The sequence below is a fragment of the Eretmochelys imbricata genome, chromosome 4, assembly GCF_965152235.1.
Source record: "Eretmochelys imbricata isolate rEreImb1 chromosome 4, rEreImb1.hap1, whole genome shotgun sequence".
NCBI lineage: Eukaryota > Metazoa > Chordata > Testudines > Cheloniidae > Eretmochelys > Eretmochelys imbricata.
The window spans coordinates 87,461,362-87,479,880 of NC_135575.1; the positions used below are offsets into that span (position 1 = coordinate 87,461,362).

The window sequence follows — 18,519 nt, forward strand, 5'->3', positions numbered from 1 at the left end:
CTCACAGATGGAATTGGCAACAGGCCATGAGCACCTAGTAATTAGCCTCATTAATACCAAGAGAAGAGGAAGAAGGGGAAAAACAAACAACACAGATCTTTTTTCCCTTTCACTCACCAATAGTTGATGGGCCTGACTGGACCTAAGTCTATTACTGGCAGCAGCCACCACCAGTGAATTAAGTAAAGGGTGAATGAACAAACCAACAAAAACACACCACGCCCCCTCCCGGGTTATCTCATACAATTTATCTGGTTTTCATTTAGAAATAGGTGGACAGGAAGCAGAGATCATCCAAACAGTCCTAGCAGGCTACAGGAGACTATCCAGCATGGGCAATGATATTCTATTCCTAGAGGCAAACCCAAGAACATCAAATACCAGGTGAGAATTTTCGTCCACAGTCAAAGGTGGTAAAAGTTCAATGTGAATGCCATGTGGTCCACCAGGTCATGAAATTGCAAACTGTCCTCAAAATGAGATGATGCAGAAGCACCACTCACATGCTCATCAAGAAACAAATACAGGTTAAAGTCTGTATCCATCTGCTCTCATTCAAAAAGAGGCCCTATCTCCTCATCCTGCTCTTCAGAAAAGCACTGTCTGAGCTACAGATTGATCTGATGGAACTGGATCCAAGGATTGCTCAGCCACCGAACACTTAACCAATGAAACACTGCCTCTTCATCTAATAAGGAGGTAATTTAAAAAGTCCGGTGATTGAATCCAGTGAGGCCACTGAGACCAGGATTGCCAGTCTCTCCAGTAGCTGGGATCCAGTTACTTGCCCACAAGGAGGAGGAACAACACTGGAGAGGGGAAACCCAAACTGAGGGGGCACAAATCAGGTCTCTTAATTCTTCCTCTACCCTCCTCCCCCTGAGGATCCGACTTCAGATCCTCTACGGAACTCACCAGACATATAAACAGAATCCAAAGATGAAGAGCAATAAAAGGTGAGAAAGCTCTGCCTGGAGACCCTTGTAGGAGACTTCAGAAGAGGACGTGGCATAAATTTCTCTGGAGAAAGACTAACAAAGCTCCTCTGCTCTTCTACTTTAAGGTGAAGAGGAAGCAGAACACAGAACTGAAGAAGCCTGTATCTTCCTCGTAGCCATTAGCGTCTCACGCAGATCCATGGAGCATTCAGAACCAGGAGGGTGCACATTAGCCACCACAGTAAATAATCTCTTTGGATCTAAGGATGACCTTCAGAACAGGACTGTAGGAAGAAGCTGGCCCCACAGACCTGGAGAGTACCAGATCCAGCAAAATATATTCAGTTCTGCACCTCTGGTCTTAAGTTGAAATCGAAACCAAGTTGGGATTCAATGATGGAACCACAGAGGCCATGTCAGAATCAGACAGATCTTGGAAATCTGATGCCTGGAATTTGGCACTGCCAACAGTGGCTATCTTTTAGCTAGCCTTCTTCATGTGAACAGATATTTCAAATCTGACAACCTACCTCTAGGACAGTGGTGGGCAACCTGCAGCCTGTCAGGGTAATCCACTGGCTGGCCGCAAGACAGTTTATTTACATTGACTGTCCGCAGGCACAGCCGCCCACAGCTCCCATTGGCCGTGGTTCACCATTCCCGGCCAATGGGAGCTGCAGGAAGTGGCACAGGCTGCAGGGACATGCTGGCTGCCACTTCCCACAGCTCCCATTGGCCGGGAACAGTGAACAGCTATCTTCTATTCAGGAGTGAATTAATTAGTCTCTCCCATAATTACAGCAGAAAACCTTGCCTGAAAACTTGGCAGGGGCAGGATCCTCATCCTAGGCACCTTTACAACTTCAAAGTCACATTTAAAACTCTGTTGCTGAATCACCCAACCTTAAAACAAAAGCCCTGAATCAAGTTTCTGAAACCTCTGGGCCCTTACAAAGTTTTTAACACCTGTGTCTTAAAGAAAACTAGAAGCCAGAATATTATTCCCAGGACAATGAGGAAGACAAGAATGCCACATGGAGAGAAACCAAGCCACTCAAACATTTAAACAGCTAGTCACGGAGGGTGTGAGGAGCAGAAACTGGCAAACTTATCTTAACGAGAAAAGTCAGTCAGTACAACTGTAAAGTTCCTGTCTGTTGTACATAAAGAACTAAATACCAAGTGTGTAGATCAAAATAAGCAAACAAAAAAATTCCCTAGGAAGTATGCCAATTTAAAAAACAGTTATATTAAAGGAACAAAGAATTGAAAATAAAATTTTGAAAATGAAATTTTACCTTTTATTACAAAACACAAAATGACAAAGATTAGAGAAAAAAATCTTTGTAATTTACTGTATGCATTTGACAGAAGTGTGTATACAGTAAAGTTCATTGTTTGTCCCTATATATTCAGTTTCTACCATTTGTTTTGGCCTTTTAGTGAGAGAAGACAAATATTTACAAGATAGGAAAGTGAGAGTTTTAACACCACAAATGTTGGCCAGGAATTCAGGGCAAAGCATAGCACTGAAACTATTTAACTCTGTGTCCCTTTAAGTCTTAGCCATTCTAAAGCACAAAGGTTAAACTTTACAGATCTCTGTTAGTGTAAACCTTCCCAAACATTTCAGGAACTTAGCCACAAAAACTGCTATTAACAGAGGGAGCAACCTATCACTGAGGTTCAATGCAATCATTTTAACCTAAAGAAAGCAATTAAATTTAATTATTTTCAAGACACTGGGGGAAGTTACTGAAGAAATCACATTAAAATGCACTTTTTGTCTGTAATATAGGGTATTTCCACAGTTACAGAGTTCTGTAGTCAGATTCTTCACTAAATCAGTTTGGTGGACTTTCATATTATAATAAAGCAAAAGATTATTACCACAGAAAAAAAACATTCCTTGTTCTGTATTTAAATCTCTACATTAAAAAGGAAACATTTAACTAAAATTTGTTATTACTGAAAGCTACACAAATGACAATACTTCCAGGAGAAAGACAAGATGGGTGAAGTAATATCTTTTATTGAACCAATTCCTGCTGGTGGAAGGGACACGCTTTCAAACACAGAGCTTTTCCTCAGGTCTGGAGAAAGTAACCAGACTGTCTAAGCTAAATATAAGATGGGACACATGGTTAACTATAAGAGGTTCACACAGGTTGCAGGAAGAGCTGTATGAAGCTTGAAAGCTAGTCCATTTCACCAACAGGTCCAATAAAAGGTATTACCTCCCTCACCTTGTCTCTGTCGTGTCCTGGGACCAACACAGCTACAACAATACTACAAACAATACTTCCATGTACTAAGATCAGTGACAATTCTGAATCATTAGTTGCACATTATGTTCAAAAGGACTATAAACTACATTAAACAAATCCAGTTTAAAGTGAGTTCTGCATACATTTACTTACAGGAGGAGTTGTTTAGATGCTCGTCACGAAGCGTATGAAGTTCCCCTAACAACTTGTCCATTTTTTGTTTTTTACCCTGCAACATTCTCATCTTGCTAAAAAGTTGTGCTTTCTCATCAGATAAGTGCTGTGACATAGAAGAATTTCTACTTTGTGAAATCTCTCTAGTAAGTGAAAGACTTTCTGCTTGCCTTCTATTATCTGGCACAGGTTGAGTCTAAAAACAAACAAACTTCATTTTACTACAAGTACTATGAAGATGCCATAATAATTTGCTAGTTACCTCTCCCAACTCCATAAAAGTCAAAAAATACCTCATTTAACTTCTTAAAAAGGCTAGTGCTAAGAGCTCCATAACAGAAAACCAAGGTTCTCAAACTAAACAATAGTTAGCTCTTATATAATTCCAACTGCATAATAACTAGTACTATGATGTGGAACTGTTGCTCTTGGCTTCCAAGAAAGAACCAGGTATAAACTGACACTAAGCTTTTAACAGTCAATGAATGACCGCTTCTATCCAAAGTAAAACATAGGAAGCATCAATTGGAATAAAAGCAAAACCAAAAAAACTTTACAATCAAATCCAGTTAAGGTTTACATATAATAAATTTCAAACACGTTGTAGGGTTTTTTTTAACTGAATATTGTGTCTTAAACCTGTGGCCATACATACAATTCTTGTTATGAGTTATGTAAGTAACCTACAGGGCATGTTATTGAAAACATAATTAGAAGAAACCATACCTCAGCAAGTCAGACAAGTATAGGCATTTAAGAGGTAGCAATACAAAAAGCTTAAATTTTGTGCATCACAGAAACAAGATCTAAGAAACAAAATCTTTTAAACTGCATATTACTGCCCCGAAGATTTAATAAAATGTTATCAAACAGCAATCACTCTCACTGTGTGAGAAAGTATACTGAAAACTAAGTCAGAATAGCTTTGTAAATAAACCTATTTATTCTAGTATTTTTAAGACCCTTATAGGGAAAATGAACTAAAATATACATAGCAACACTATATAAAAAAAAAGTTACCTGAGATTCATGAAGCTGATTGTGAAAACGCTGGATTAGCTCATTTAATTCTTCATTTAGTTCAGATGTAAGACTCACTCCTGAAATGCTACCTGTGGTCTCTGTTACAACTACACAAAACAGTAAGTCCAAAACATTAAACTAAAAGGTAAATTAGAGAAAATGGTTTAAGATTTCAAAATAAGTATATACCATATCTATTAACATACAGCACTGGTTGGACAAATTTATCTTATTTTTTCAACTGAACTAACCAAACGCTGTGCGCACATTATAGAAATTTAAATCAAACAAACTTCTGAAGTAATCCTTAGAAAAACAGATGTCAAAAAAAAAAAAAATCGTTCCCAACCCCAGAAAGAAATCATCACTTGGGCTTATGTCTACAACATCAGTTTCACTGACAAAAGTGCTAGTGTGAACAGTGCTACGTCAGCAGGAGAGACTCTCCTGCAAACATAGCTAAGGGTGCTTGTTGGGGATGGTTCAATTATGCTGGCAGGAGAGCTCTCTCCCACCAGCACAGAGCAGCTGCACAGGAGACCTTACTGCAGCACACCTGTGCCACTGTAAGGTCCGCAGCGTAGTGTAGACATAGTTTTCGCAGTGAAATTGTACATTGATTGAGGCTGACTATGCAAAAGTGTACCTTGTTCAACAGATCTGTTTTGCGTTTGGGGTTTGTTTTTTGTTTCCCCCCCTCAAAAATCAGTTAAGTTCAGTTTTTGTTGTGTTTTTTGTTTTGTTTAAAAACTGTATGTCCCTTCAGAACCAACACAGCTAAGAACAACGAGCTGGATAGCATACTTCTCATATATCAACAGAACTCTGTGTTCCAGTCAGTTACAGTCGAAGACAATAATATAATTTGGCCTCAGAACCTTTACTGACCATGGTATGCTAGGAGGAAATACCTCATCTTGACATTCAAATCTGATTTGCAGAGCTGGCAGTTAGGAAAAAAGGCACATTTTTACTTGTAAAAACACGTTTGATATGGAAATCAAGACAAATGGAGAACTCTACAATATTACTTTAAAAACAGTCACTTGTCAACACAGACCAGGACCTTAAATAGCCACCATTTTTAGCCATACAAAAGTATGGGTGTCTGGCCTATTTTTAACTTCACATGAATCGTTTGTTTAGTAAACCCTTAATTGGATTTATTTTTAAAACGTTACATTTATTTAATTTTACACAATTTTTTTTTTTCCTTTTCCCAGTCCTGGCTTCTTCTACCTTTTTCAACACAAGGGTTAGTGGGATGCTGCTCTGAGTACCACCAGGACAAATGCGACACAAATAAGAGTAGCACCAGGGAACAGAGAATAAGCCTCTCCTCTGTCCACAACCACCTCCTCCTATGAAGAGAGGTTATTTCTGTAGGGGAGAGGAGTATAGAACTTCAGATTTCTACTAGTACTGGGAAGTTTGTTTAGGACAAAAGACACCATAAGGCAGAGCTGAATATGCCCAGAAGCTGATTCAGAAGACCTGCAAGGAAGAAATGCCTTCCCCAGAACCATGGTATGCTCTATCTTTGAGACTGGGCAACCGGAACTTCAGCCAGTATTCAAGGTGTGGGCATAACATGGATTTATATAGTGACATTATAATATTTTCTGTCTTATTATCTATATATATTAGAATTGGAAAAGGTACAGAGGACAACAAAAATGATTAAGGGTATGGAACAATCTCCCTAGGAGGAAAGATTAAAAAGACTGGGACTTTTCAGATTGGAAGAGAGATGACTAAGGGAGGATATGATAGAAATCTATAGAATCATGAATGATGTGAATAAAGTGATGAAGGAAATGTTACTTACTCCTTCACAAAGCACAAGAAGTATGGGTCACCCAATGAAAATAGGCAGCAGGTTTAAAAGAAAGAAAAGGAAGTACTTCTTCACACAACACACAGTCAACCTGTGAAACTCTTTGCCAGGGGATGTTGTGAAGACCAAAACTATAACAGGATTCAAAAAAGAATTAGATAAGTTCACAGAGTATGGGTCCATCATTGGCTATTAGCCAGGATGGGCAGGGATGCAACACCATGCTCTGAATGTCTCTAGCCTCTTTGTCAGAAGCTGGGAATGGGTGACAGTAGATGGATCACCTGATGATTGCCTATTCTGTTCACTCCCTCTGACCTGGCACTGGCCACTGTCGAAAGACAGGATACTGAGCTAGATGGACCATTAGTCTGACCCAGTATGGCTGTTCTTATGTTCTACTAGCTGTCTGGAGGATCATTCCATCTCAAAGCAAAACCATCCTGTATGGTCCTTCTATCCCACCTCAAAGCTGGCTTGTTAGGAGAGGACACAGGAAGAGACCAATTACTACAGGCAGAGCCCTAGGCTACAATTTTGCTTGTCAGTTTGTTGATGCTATTCTTGTGTGTGATGTCACAAGCAATGCACTCCATTTCTAAAAACAACAAGGTAGAAGTTAGGCAAAGGGAAATTTGAAGTCAAAACAATTTTAAAATGATTTTCTCCCAATTAGAAATTTACTAAACAAGCTTTTAAAAACAAGAATGGTACACACTCTGTGAGGATGGTAAGCAGATCGGAAACCATAACCATCTAACTTTCAAATCGTTTATTATTATTAGAGGTTGTTTAACGCTGATCTCAAACCACTTCTGTTCATACTTTCCAAAATAATCTATCTTTCGGCAGAGACCAAATGTGATAAGTTTCAACCCCAACGATTCTTTTGACAACGTTAAGGAAGTATTAAAGTACAGGTTTATAATGGAACAACACTTATCTTCATAGTGGTTGTGATGTGTTTAACAGTTGGAGGCAAGTCTACAATTCAGATTCTTTAGAATCTGAAATCTAGTTTTATATTTGGTTTAGATATGGTAATCAAATTTATAATTGTTCTGTTCTTCCTTATACAAGGAAGGTTTAAAAAAAAAATACATTTTTGAGTTTTTAAAGTAAACTTTGGTGGCTCATCTCAAAGTACCAGGAAGGAACTTAGGGTTTTAAGTAGGGAAGTCCATCTATTAAAAGATTAAATTAATCGCACTGTTAAAAAATAATAGAATACCATTTATTTAAATATTTTTGGATGTTTTCTACATTTTCAAATATATTGATTTCAATTACAACAGAATACAGAGTGTATAGTACTCACTGTATATTTTTGATTACAAGTATTTGCAGTATAAAAAAGAAAAGAAATAGTATTTTTCAATTCACCTAATACAAGTACTGTAGTACAATCTCTATCATAAAAGTTGAACTTACAAATGTAGAATTATGTTAAAAAACTGCATTAAAAATAAAACAATGTAAAATTTTAGAGCCTGCAAGTCCACTCAGTCCTACTTCTTGTTCATCCAATCGCTCAATTTGGAAATACCTTGCAATGCCAGCTACAAAAGTGCCATGCTAATGCCTGTTCTCACTTTCAGGTGACATTTTAAATAAGAAGAGGGCAGCATTATCTCCTCTAAATGTAAACAATCTTGTTTGTCTTAGCAATTGGCTGAACAAGAAGTAGGACTGAGTGGATTTGTAAGCTCTGAAGGTTTACATTGTTTTGTTTTTGAGTGCCGTTATGTAACAAAAAAAAAATCTACATTTGTAAACTGCACTCAGGACAAAGATTGCACTACAGTACTTGTATGAGGTGAATTGAAAAATACTCTATCATTTTTACGTTACAAATATTTGTCCAAAATATTTAATAAATTGCTATTGGTATTCTATTGTTTAAACAGTGAGATTCAAACAGCAATTAATAGTGATTAATTTTTTTATTGCGATTAATTTGAGTTAATCGCCTGCTTTAACTGCGAGTAATCGACCGTCCTAGTTTTAAGTTTGTAGCCTTGCTACCTAATAACATATTAAAAATATTTAAATTAAGTTCTCCCACCAAATGGCAGTCCTGCAGTAATACTCCAAATATTACAGGTATTTTATATAAGGCACAGAATGTACAAGCTTAAGAATATATCCAGAACATTTTTTTTAATTGTGTGGTACATTTATACTTTAATATTATTTTTTTTAAATTCAGAGTGTCAGTTTTAAATCAATCAATATATCAATTTATCATTATATACTCTTGTCCTTCCACATACCAGAATCATCCATGACAGCAATTGCCTGCTCTGCTTTATGCTGCAGAGCAAGAAGAGCAGCTTGTCTTCCCTGAAGCGCTTTCAGCTGTTCCTGTTGTTGTAACATCCTTGTTAACAGGTCATGTTGCTTCTTCAAATTCTCTAGCTCCTCTTTAGCCTCCTGCTGGGGGTCTCTGGCCTGGAAGATAATAAAGGATACCACCATAGCTGTGGAATTTGATAACTCTGCAATAGTAATACACAAAAAGAACAGGAGTACTTGTGGCACCTTAGAGACTAACAAATTTATTAGAGCATAAGCTTTCGCGGGCTACAGCCCACTTCATCGGATGCATAGAATGGAACGTATAGTAAGAAGATATAGATATATATACACACACATACAGAGAAGGTGGAAGTTGCCATCCAAACTGTAAGTATGGAAACTTCCACACACACACACACACACACACACACACATATATATATATATATATATAACAAATTTATTTGAGCATAAGCTTTTGCGGGCTACAGCCCACTTCATCGGATGCATAGAATGGAACGTATAGTAAGAAGATTATATATATATAATATATAATATATATAGATTATATATATATAATCTTCTTACTATACGTTCCATTCTATGCATCCGATGAAGTGGGCTGTAGCCCGCAAAAGCTTATGCTCAAATAAATTTGTTAGTCTCTAAGGTGCCACAAGTACTCCTGTTCTTTTTGCGGATACAGACTAACACGGCTGCTACTCTGAAAATAGTAATACAATGGCATCTTAATGTAAGCAGAACCTTAACAGCTCAATGAAAACCTGAACTGTTAGTCTTGAGAAGTGTAAAGAGGTGAATACTTAACTATAGTCTCTTCACACTTAAAGCAAGTTCTTCTAGACTAAGTTTGAGTCCTTTTAGGGAAAAGCTCTTACTGCCAACAACCATGCTGCACAATGCCTTGCAGATAAGTAACGTTCTTTTGTCTTCGGGTCTACCAACTCAGCACCTTCCACAAGCAGATTACAAAACTAAAAACTTGCACGTTTCTTCCTTTAACTACACTTTGTTTATAAATTCATTAACACAAAAAGTATATAACCACAAAGCCATAAGAGTACTCCTTCCCTCAATCCCTGATGGATATAAAATGCAATTCAAGATACTGAATTAAAATAGCAAAAAAGCAAAGACTTCTGTTTGCTGTTGAACTTGTTTTAAAGAGTCTCTGCAGTAAACACTTTTTAAAAATATCTACCTGATCCTCTTCATTTCCTATACTGGCTTAACAGTCCAGCGTAGAGCAAAAACAGAAACTGAATGATCTGTTCACAAGTACTCGTTACGCAGCTGCCAACCCAAAGAAGCACCACTGGACCCTGCCTCAATAAGATTCAAGGTCCAAAATGATTCACTCACCTCAAAGCTTTCTCTTTCACCACACAATTTTGCAACAAATTGTTTCTCATTCCATAAAACCATATGTAGTCTACAACTCTGCATCAAGTTTGAAACTGCATTTTCACAGTAGGAAGATGGACTACAAAAATACCAGTATTATGAATTTTTAAATATTTGCCAAGCTGAAAGTCCCACTCCTAAAGCAAAAAAATTCACCTGCCATCTAGTGTCGAGTGCCTACTGTAAGCAACTATGTATCTGAATTGTGAAAAATTCCTACATTGAAGAATATGCTTGCATATATTAAAGTACTTGGCCCTACTGCAGAGGTACTCCCACAGAGTTTGGAAGTTGTTGGAAAAAGCAAGGTCAAGTACTTTAATGGACAGTAAATTAACTTTGTAGCTGGGGTGCTGCTTCTTGCCCCCCTAGCAGACAGTGTGGATCCCAGAATGCAGTGAGCAACAACTCCTTCTCAGCCTAGGCATCAGAAATGTCAATCTCCAAAAATCAGTGTTTTAAGGGGTAAACCATGTTCAGCTCAATCCACTGTTTTTAAACATCCAGAATTTAATTATTAATAAAAGGTCTTCAAAAATGTAATAACACTTTCAAATGACTCTAGACCACTAAACATCAATGATAATCCCTGTGTAAATCCCCATTTTAGACAGAGAAACTGAGGCATGGAAAGATTAGGTGATTTGTGCAAGATCACATGTCAAATCAATGGCAGAGGGAAAAAAACCAAAACTGATAAACAAACCAAGCTTAATTTCAAGCATATCAGAGGCATCTATACTCATTAAAACGAAGACCAATTTTTTTCCCAAGTTGGGTATCTAAAATTAGGCACTCAAGCTTGACAAATTTGCTATTTTAAGGGTATAGAAATACAGTAACTCCTCACTTAAAGTCATTCCGGTTAACATTGTTTCGTTGCTGATCAATTAAGGAACGTGCTCGTTTAAAGTTGTGCAATGCTCCCTTAATGTTGTTTGGCAGCCACCTGCTTTGTCCAATGCTTGCAGGAAGAGCAGCCTGTTGCAGCTAGCTGGTGGGAGCTTGGAACCAGGGCAGACTGGCAGCCACCCCATCAGCTTCCTAAGCCCAGCAGGCTACCAATTGCCGGCAGTTCAGCTGTCCCTCCCCACACTGCCATGTGCTGCTCCTGCCTCTGCCTTTGAGCTGCCCCCAGAGAGCCTCCTGTTTTCTGTGCAGGGGAGGGAGGAAAGAGGGGGGACTAATGTCAGAGTGTCACATTTTTCAGGCACATAACTACAATGTTCAGCGAGGAGTTACTGTATTCAAATAATGTATTTAAACAATTTGAGTTTAAACAAAAAAGATGGAGCACTAAAAATTCAATTACAAAAATATTTATTGAAAAAAAAATCACAGGAGGACTGGACACATCTCAAAACACGGTTTTTAAGGCACTGACCCCCACAAATGCGTTTTTCCCTGCAGGTATAACTGGGTACTGCAACAGGCATGCACAGTTTATCCTCTGTAGAGAGTTTATTACAGATCATATTTTTCCTTGGGGCAACAGAAGTTTTTGATCTTCCACTACACTTTCTCTACACAAGATGTTTGTTATTACGTTCTTTCAGGCAGATTAATAGCATGAAAATTAACAGATCTAAGTGTGAATTATCTAAAATGACACTACATTAAGCCAATTTAAAAACACTTTCCCAGAAATCAGAGTGCAATTGCATCAAGGCATGAACCTGAAGTGGCAAGCTGTGGTTACAAAAAGTTAGATTAATAGCTGGACATAGAGTTAGATTTATACCCCTCACTAATAAAAAAAGAACATATGTTGGGTTGAAGGAGGAGATTAGTAAAAACTCATTTTTATAAAATCTCCACTTCCCAAAACAAGTCAACATGAAGAAGAAGAGACATTCAATGAGAATTTAGCCAAACACAGTTAAGACAGACAGATCTATTGTTATAGTGGTAACTAAAGCATTAAACACCAGAAGCTTCTGTATGAAAAGAATGAGAGAAAAAAGTAATTGTTCATTACAAATATTAGTATGTTTTAAAGCGCTTTAGCAACAAAGGAACTGAGGAAGAAAAAGAAAATCAGCAAGTACAGACCCTATTTTGGAGACTTGCCAAGTTAATATTCTGAAGAGTACCTGTGAGGGTAATCCAATCCTAATAGGCCAGATTTCCCTGCCATTCAGAGCAGCTTTGTCACCTTTCCCTTTTGGACTTGTTGTAACGTCAATGTCTGAAACCTGTCCTTGTGAAGCTGAATTCCCTAGTTTGTCCTCAATGCAGGGCCGAATTTTCAGACTAAAAGATACTTCCTTTATTAAATAGTTTAGTAGGTTACATTTAGAACACACTCCTGTTTAACATGCATTTTTAAACTATAACATTGCTTACCTAGTTCATTTGTCTCTTATTTATTATATATGGCAAACTATTACTTGAAATAAGTCTTCGCTTGTTTAATTAATTTTACTGTATTTTCAATTTCCTTTATTAAATTTTTTTTAAATGACAGGATTCCAAATATCACTGTATCATGTAATTATAGAGATACTTTTAATATTTCAAAGAACTATATTATAAAAGAAACCTAATTCCAAAATTCTTAAAGCCACACACATAAAAATGAAAAAATATGCTTTCTGTATAAACAACAAGATACAAGCTTTGTTTACGAGAATTCTACATGGATATATATTTCTATCAGTATTGGTTATTTTTTCACATTTTAAACAACATTAAAAAGTTAGATGTAGATGTTTAATCTCTACAATGTTATCATTCTGAAAGACCCGATAAAAACAAGAACATCTTGCAGGACTTTGATATTAGATTGAGAGACTGTCTGGTTTCATTCTGACTTTTAATCAAGTACCTCTGTATTCTTTATTTAAACACTACTTTTAACTTCCTAGAACACACATTCCAACCCATAGTCTGTGGAGCACTTTGCTGATGGTCCACAGCACGCTGGCTGGAAACAAAGAGTCAATGCCATATACACAGATGCTTAAATTTTATTTAAAAGGAGATAAAAAAATTAGGAAGAATTCAATGTTCTTTTCCACGTGAGCAACTGCTGAAATTGCCACAGGAAAGTTATGTGATCACAAATGGGAGAGGAGATGGTCTATGCAATCATGAGTGTATATATGTAGAAACGCCAGAGTCCATAAGACACTCTAATAAGAGGTGGCCCACTCAATGAAAGAGGTTGGGAACCCCCGTCCTAGAGCAATGCTTTTTATGGTATCACTATAGATATACTTATGCTTTCTATAGCAACAACCCATGATAGTGAACCATTTCCACTCTTCCATTACCCTTCAATTCCCCCTGTACTGGAAGCACACCACTTACCGAAAACAGCTTTGAAAACTAGTCCTTTCTGCATTAATAGGCCAGATACATATTTAACCCCTAGAACTATTTAAAAGATTCATAAGCTACCAAAAAGTAAAACTGCTACAACAGAAGCTTTTAAAAAACAAACTTTTTAAAAATATACATCATTGAGAGTTTGGGGGGTTTAAGTCTCCTTGAACTGAATTTCAGATTAACAATACTATCAAGTATCAGTCAGGAAAAGAAAAAACAAGTCTTCATTTCTAGCACCTTAATTACTAAAAGCAGCTTACCGTGGTATCTGAAGCCTCAGACTGCACATCTATGTTTAGCGATGTGCTCTCAGCTACAGAACCAGATCCCACAGCTGAATCTATAGTCCGAACATCCTCCTCCTCATTTTCTCTAGCCTGAAATATTTTAGGGGCATAAATCAAAAGCTATATAAATGGGGTAGTAAAAATGAATTATTATGGACGGCACTGTATCTTGAAGTTAACTCCCCCAGCAGTACCATCAAAATGCCAATGATTGACTCCTTAAAGTTTTCTCACATTGCTTAAGAGAGACATATCTATTTTTAAGGCTCTGAAACTTACAAGCATCTTTTGCAAAAATTTCAGATAGGATTTTTCTTGTTCTTTAAGATGGTCTATGAGATGTGACAAGCGCTCAACATTAGCAGATCTTTCATTTTTCTCTACAAGATCATCCCGCATGGAGCTGGCCTTAGCAATATAGTCACGAATTTGAACTAGTCTGCTCACAATCTGCAGAGAAGACATTGAAATTATTCAGTAAGTTCATCAATAGTTTTGATATTTGTGATCCATAAGACATGAGGGTGATAATTTAATTTATACCACACCTAGGTAAATAAAATGAAAGGTGACATACTAGAGTTTATGGCCTCAATCCTATTATTGGCACTGACTTCAACATGTGCATAAAGTTCCAAGACTGAGGATTAATGTTGCTTCTGTCACAGATACCAGGTGCACCATTGAGCTCATATCTCTAAACATTATGTCACAATTTGTATGCTGGTCCCAGAAATTACCAAAACCATTAAAAGGGTAATCAGACCAATCTCTAGACTTAAAAGTGGTGTATTAAATAGACTGCTTCTCTCTCAGTATGCAGAGTTACTAGCATTATGTGATCATAAGCATTCCCACATGTAGTATAATTTAAATCTCATTTCATGTATTCTGAACCAAGTTACTGTGTAAAAAATTAAGAGTAGCAAAATATAAACCATCTTAGTAACCATTTGGAATTAATTTTAAAAATTAATGAAACTTTCTAGGAAGCTTCATCAGGGTGTCTACAACACAACAATGAAATTAGACATTTTCTAAAAGTTACAGTTTTTTAGGAGGAAGAGATTACAATAGGAATACACTGAGTCATGAACAATACCTGGCTACTATCCATAGCAGGTTCTCCTCTTCCATCTTCTTGAACAGACACCTGATAATTCTGCAAGAAGTCCTTACTTAGAGCAGATGCAAATAATTCTTTACATTGTGATGATCCATCAGTTTCTTTTTTTTGAGGGCTTGTGGCAGCATCCTTGCCTTTGTTAGTATTAATCTGCAGTGATAGGAAGTTGAATGGTTTTCTGGTTTCATTAAGCTGACGTTTGTTGTTAGCAGCTGTTGCTCTACCTTGAGAATCACTTCCAATGCTCCTCTACATAAAAACAAACCAAAGGAAGTTATCATATATTACTTAAATATTCCTTTAAAAACATTGTTCTACTTTTATTAGTTCACAGTTGAACAAGAGTGGTACCATCATGTGGCATTATTGGGCATAGCGGGGGGGGGGGGGGGAGGGAGAGAGAGACACACCACACGACACCACCGAAAGATTCACCTCCTAGCCAGAGAACTAAACTTAGTAGCTGATGACTGAGATTAAAAATGATTAAAACCATCTCCACCAGGCGGATTCTGGTCAGAAACTTGACCTTCCAACCAATGTATTGGGAATGACAGGGAGACTTCTACAATTTTTATCAGGCTGCTGCCCTGGGACCCTGCTGTGAACTCCAACTTCATGCCTGATAATGTGAAGCCACATCTCCCTTCCAAATGCATGAGAAAGAAGCTACTTATCCCATAGCCTCCTCACTATTGAATTGGAACAAAGAACATCTGATACTGAATTCCTATATAGCCTCTTGCTTGCTGTGTAGGAAGATCTTCTACCCTAGTCTAGACTGCATTTTTTGTTATCCTCCCCCATCCGTAGCGCCAGAGCTTTCTTCTGCCACTACTAGGCTGGAATGTTTACTGATGCTATTCAGAACTCTGTGTGCAACCGTGACGTTAAGTATATCAGTTCCACACTACTGTTCCTTGAAAAGCTAAGAGCAGCAACAGAAGCTCTAGAGTAGTCTGTCTTCAGATTTGGGAAGACTGCAAAGCAATGGGTCACATTAGCCCAAGTTATCGTCACAACCATAAAGACTAGGTTTTATCGTCACTGTTTTAATGGAAAACTTAAATTCAGCAAAAATTTAGGGAAGTATAGAAAAAAGTATGACATTCCATTCTGCCACAAGGCACCCAATCCAGGGTCAGAATCTCAAATTACAGAAAGAAATGCATTCAAGAAAATACTTTCAAGATTGGCAGGTACTAAATAACCTCTAACTCTCACAGATGTGTTACACAGAGAAATACTCATTTGGAGAACTGCAATTTATTACACTACCGAGTGACACCATACGCCAACCTTCAGGTATGCGGTCTAGTGAAAATAGCTGACCTACCAGAAGGTATCTGGACACCATGATCCAGAATATATGTATTTTTCTACACTTTTTCCAATTCAGAATATGGATTATTTGCTATGTGATGTCAATGCACATTTTTTATTTGAGCCACTGACTTTCGAAGTCTTTCCTTTTGAAAAAACAGGAGTACTTGTAGCACCTTAGAGACTAACAAATTTATTTAAGCATAAGCTTTCATGTGCTAAAACCCACTTCATCGGATGCATGCAGTGGAAAATACAGTAGGTAGGTAGGTAGATACACACATGCACACAGAGAACATGAAACAACGGGTGTTACCATACACACTATAACGAGAGTGATCAGTTAAGGTGAAAAGAAAAGGAGTACTTGCTATTACCAGCAGGGGGCGGGGGGAACCTTTTGTAGTGATAATTAAGGTGGGCCATTTCCAGCAGTTGACAAGAATGTGTCAGGAATAGTAGGGGGGAAAAATAAACATGGGGAAATTATGTAATGGATGTGTCATTACACAAAGTAAAACTATTTCCCCATGTTTATTTTTCCCCCCTACTGTTCCTCACACGTTCTTGTCAACTGCTGGAAATGGCCCACCTTGATCATCACTATAAAAGGCTTTTTTCTCTCTCCTGCTGGTAACAGCTCACCTTAACTGATCACTCTCGTATAGTGTGTATAGTAACACACACTGTTTCATTGGGGGGGGGGGAGGGTTGTATATATACATACATACATCTTCCTACTGTATTTTCCACTGCATGCACCCGATGAAGTGGGTTTTAGCCCACGAAAGCTTATGCTCAAATAAATTGGTTAGTCTCTAAGGTTCCACAAGTACTCCTGTTCTTTTTGCAGATACAGACTAACACTGCTGCTACTCTGAAACCTTTCCTTTTGAAGTCTGTCAGATTAATAAAGACAGTTTAGCAGGTTTGTGTGGTTTTATATTCACATTTATACAATTTTTGCAAATACACATCCACAAACCTGATCCAGATCACTGAAGTTTATTCTTTGTTTAAGCCTTTCTAATTCTGCTTGCTCTGGAACAGACATCTGAGTCATATATCTAGTGTGAGGAAAACTATGAAGAGTCCTTGTCTTCCGCCGTCCCATTCCGGGTGAGGACTCTGGAGATATGTCATTAGTAAGCCTTGTTTCACCTTCCCCACCAAATTTTTTCTTGTTTTTCTCTGAAGACCTGTTTGCTTTCTTCTGTTGACCCCCCCAGTCCTTCAGAAAAGCAGAAAAAAAAAGCATATTCATTATCTCTTTAGTGAAAAAAAGATATGGTTTACTTCAGTTAATTGAAGTTTGATTCTATTTTAGAATTACAGAAAAAAACAAAAATGTCAAAACATACTTTTATTTAAGCAATAATTTGAAAATCAAATTGGATAATATAGTTTTCTCTAAAGCACAAATAATAAGTTATCTGACAGGAAGTTTGGTCCACTTAACCTTTTTTGTCTTCAGAAGTATTTGTTCACTTGAAACAAAGCTACACTAGCATTTTTCTTCCACTGAGTCTTCGGAGGGTTATAATGCTTAACCTTGAGGGAAAATTCCCACTTAAGGCTTTCAATCAAATAGTCTCGTTCCCCCACACCCCTCCCCCTCCCAAAATGGTTTATACATACCTAGATTTGCAACTCAGTTTTGATAGGCCATCTCTTGACCACAGATGATCATTCGTAACAGTGTATGGCTTTCAAATCTATCATACATTTATTTGTTTGCTGACTTTTGTTTCAGTTGGACACATGTATTTAGTTTTATGAACAGAATGTAAGCAACAACTACTACTACAGTATTTTGTTTGCCAATTTTTACGGTTTCATATCTATCATGTCAATTTTCACCTTCAGTATGATGTGACAATTAAAAAGTTAACATGAATTATACCGTATTGTTCAGCCGGTCATCAAAGCTTTCATTGCTCCAGCTAGGCAAGTCCTGATCATTCATGCCTTCCTCAAAAGGACCACCTCCTGTTGCCATGGTATGCAGTCAAAAATGCTATAAAAAAATTATAGTTAAACCTATTTTAATGCAGCATATTTCCCGTTGCAACTAAAAATTAGAGATCTTTTCTTTAAAGACAAACTATTCTAATCCAAACTCAGCACTATGCACTTTTCATGAAGTAAATGAGACCATAGAAAATTATATGCAGTTCCTCAGAAGCCTAGGAAATTGAGCTATTATGAAAAATATTTTACAAAGGTATTTTATGAAACACTAAAATCCATAAATATTAGCAATGCAGAGAAAAATCAAGACAGGTGCTAAAACTAAACATTCTCACAGATGTTGTCAATAAACTATGAGGTTTACTTTCTAAAATTGTTCTATTATAAAAGAACAGTACAAATTAAAAATATTTTAGAATATTCACCTTGTGCAATAAAGAGCACAAAGGTATAATGAGAAATTTTAGTTCATGGAAACACTATAAAGAATGCAACACAGTAACATCAGGTCCACAGTGAT

General features: G+C 37.2%; 1 protein-coding gene across 10 annotated transcripts in view; it reads right to left on the bottom strand.

Moving 5' to 3' along the window:
- The window catches only part of PCM1 (pericentriolar material 1), an 88,298-nt gene that overhangs the window by 61,649 nt on the left and 8,130 nt on the right, over positions 1–18,519 (bottom strand). For 6 of the 10 annotated variants that reach the window (XM_077815571.1, XM_077815568.1, XM_077815569.1 and 3 more), the window contains exons 2-9: positions 17,932–18,045; positions 17,014–17,259; positions 14,682–14,954; positions 13,859–14,029; positions 13,553–13,669; positions 8,513–8,690; positions 4,400–4,509; positions 3,359–3,575 (exon numbers count right to left, since the gene is read on the bottom strand). In XM_077815571.1, the coding sequence (XP_077671697.1) occupies positions 3,359–3,575; positions 4,400–4,509; positions 8,513–8,690; positions 13,553–13,669; positions 13,859–14,029; positions 14,682–14,954; positions 17,014–17,259; positions 17,932–18,027 (1,408 nt within the window). In that variant the 5' untranslated portion in view covers positions 18,028–18,045. The remainder of the gene's footprint in view (positions 1–3,358; positions 3,576–4,399; positions 4,510–8,512; positions 8,691–13,552; positions 13,670–13,858; positions 14,030–14,681; positions 14,955–17,013; positions 17,260–17,931; positions 18,046–18,519) is intronic. The other 4 variants (XM_077815572.1, XM_077815570.1, XM_077815575.1 and 1 more) reach the window with 2 other exon arrangements.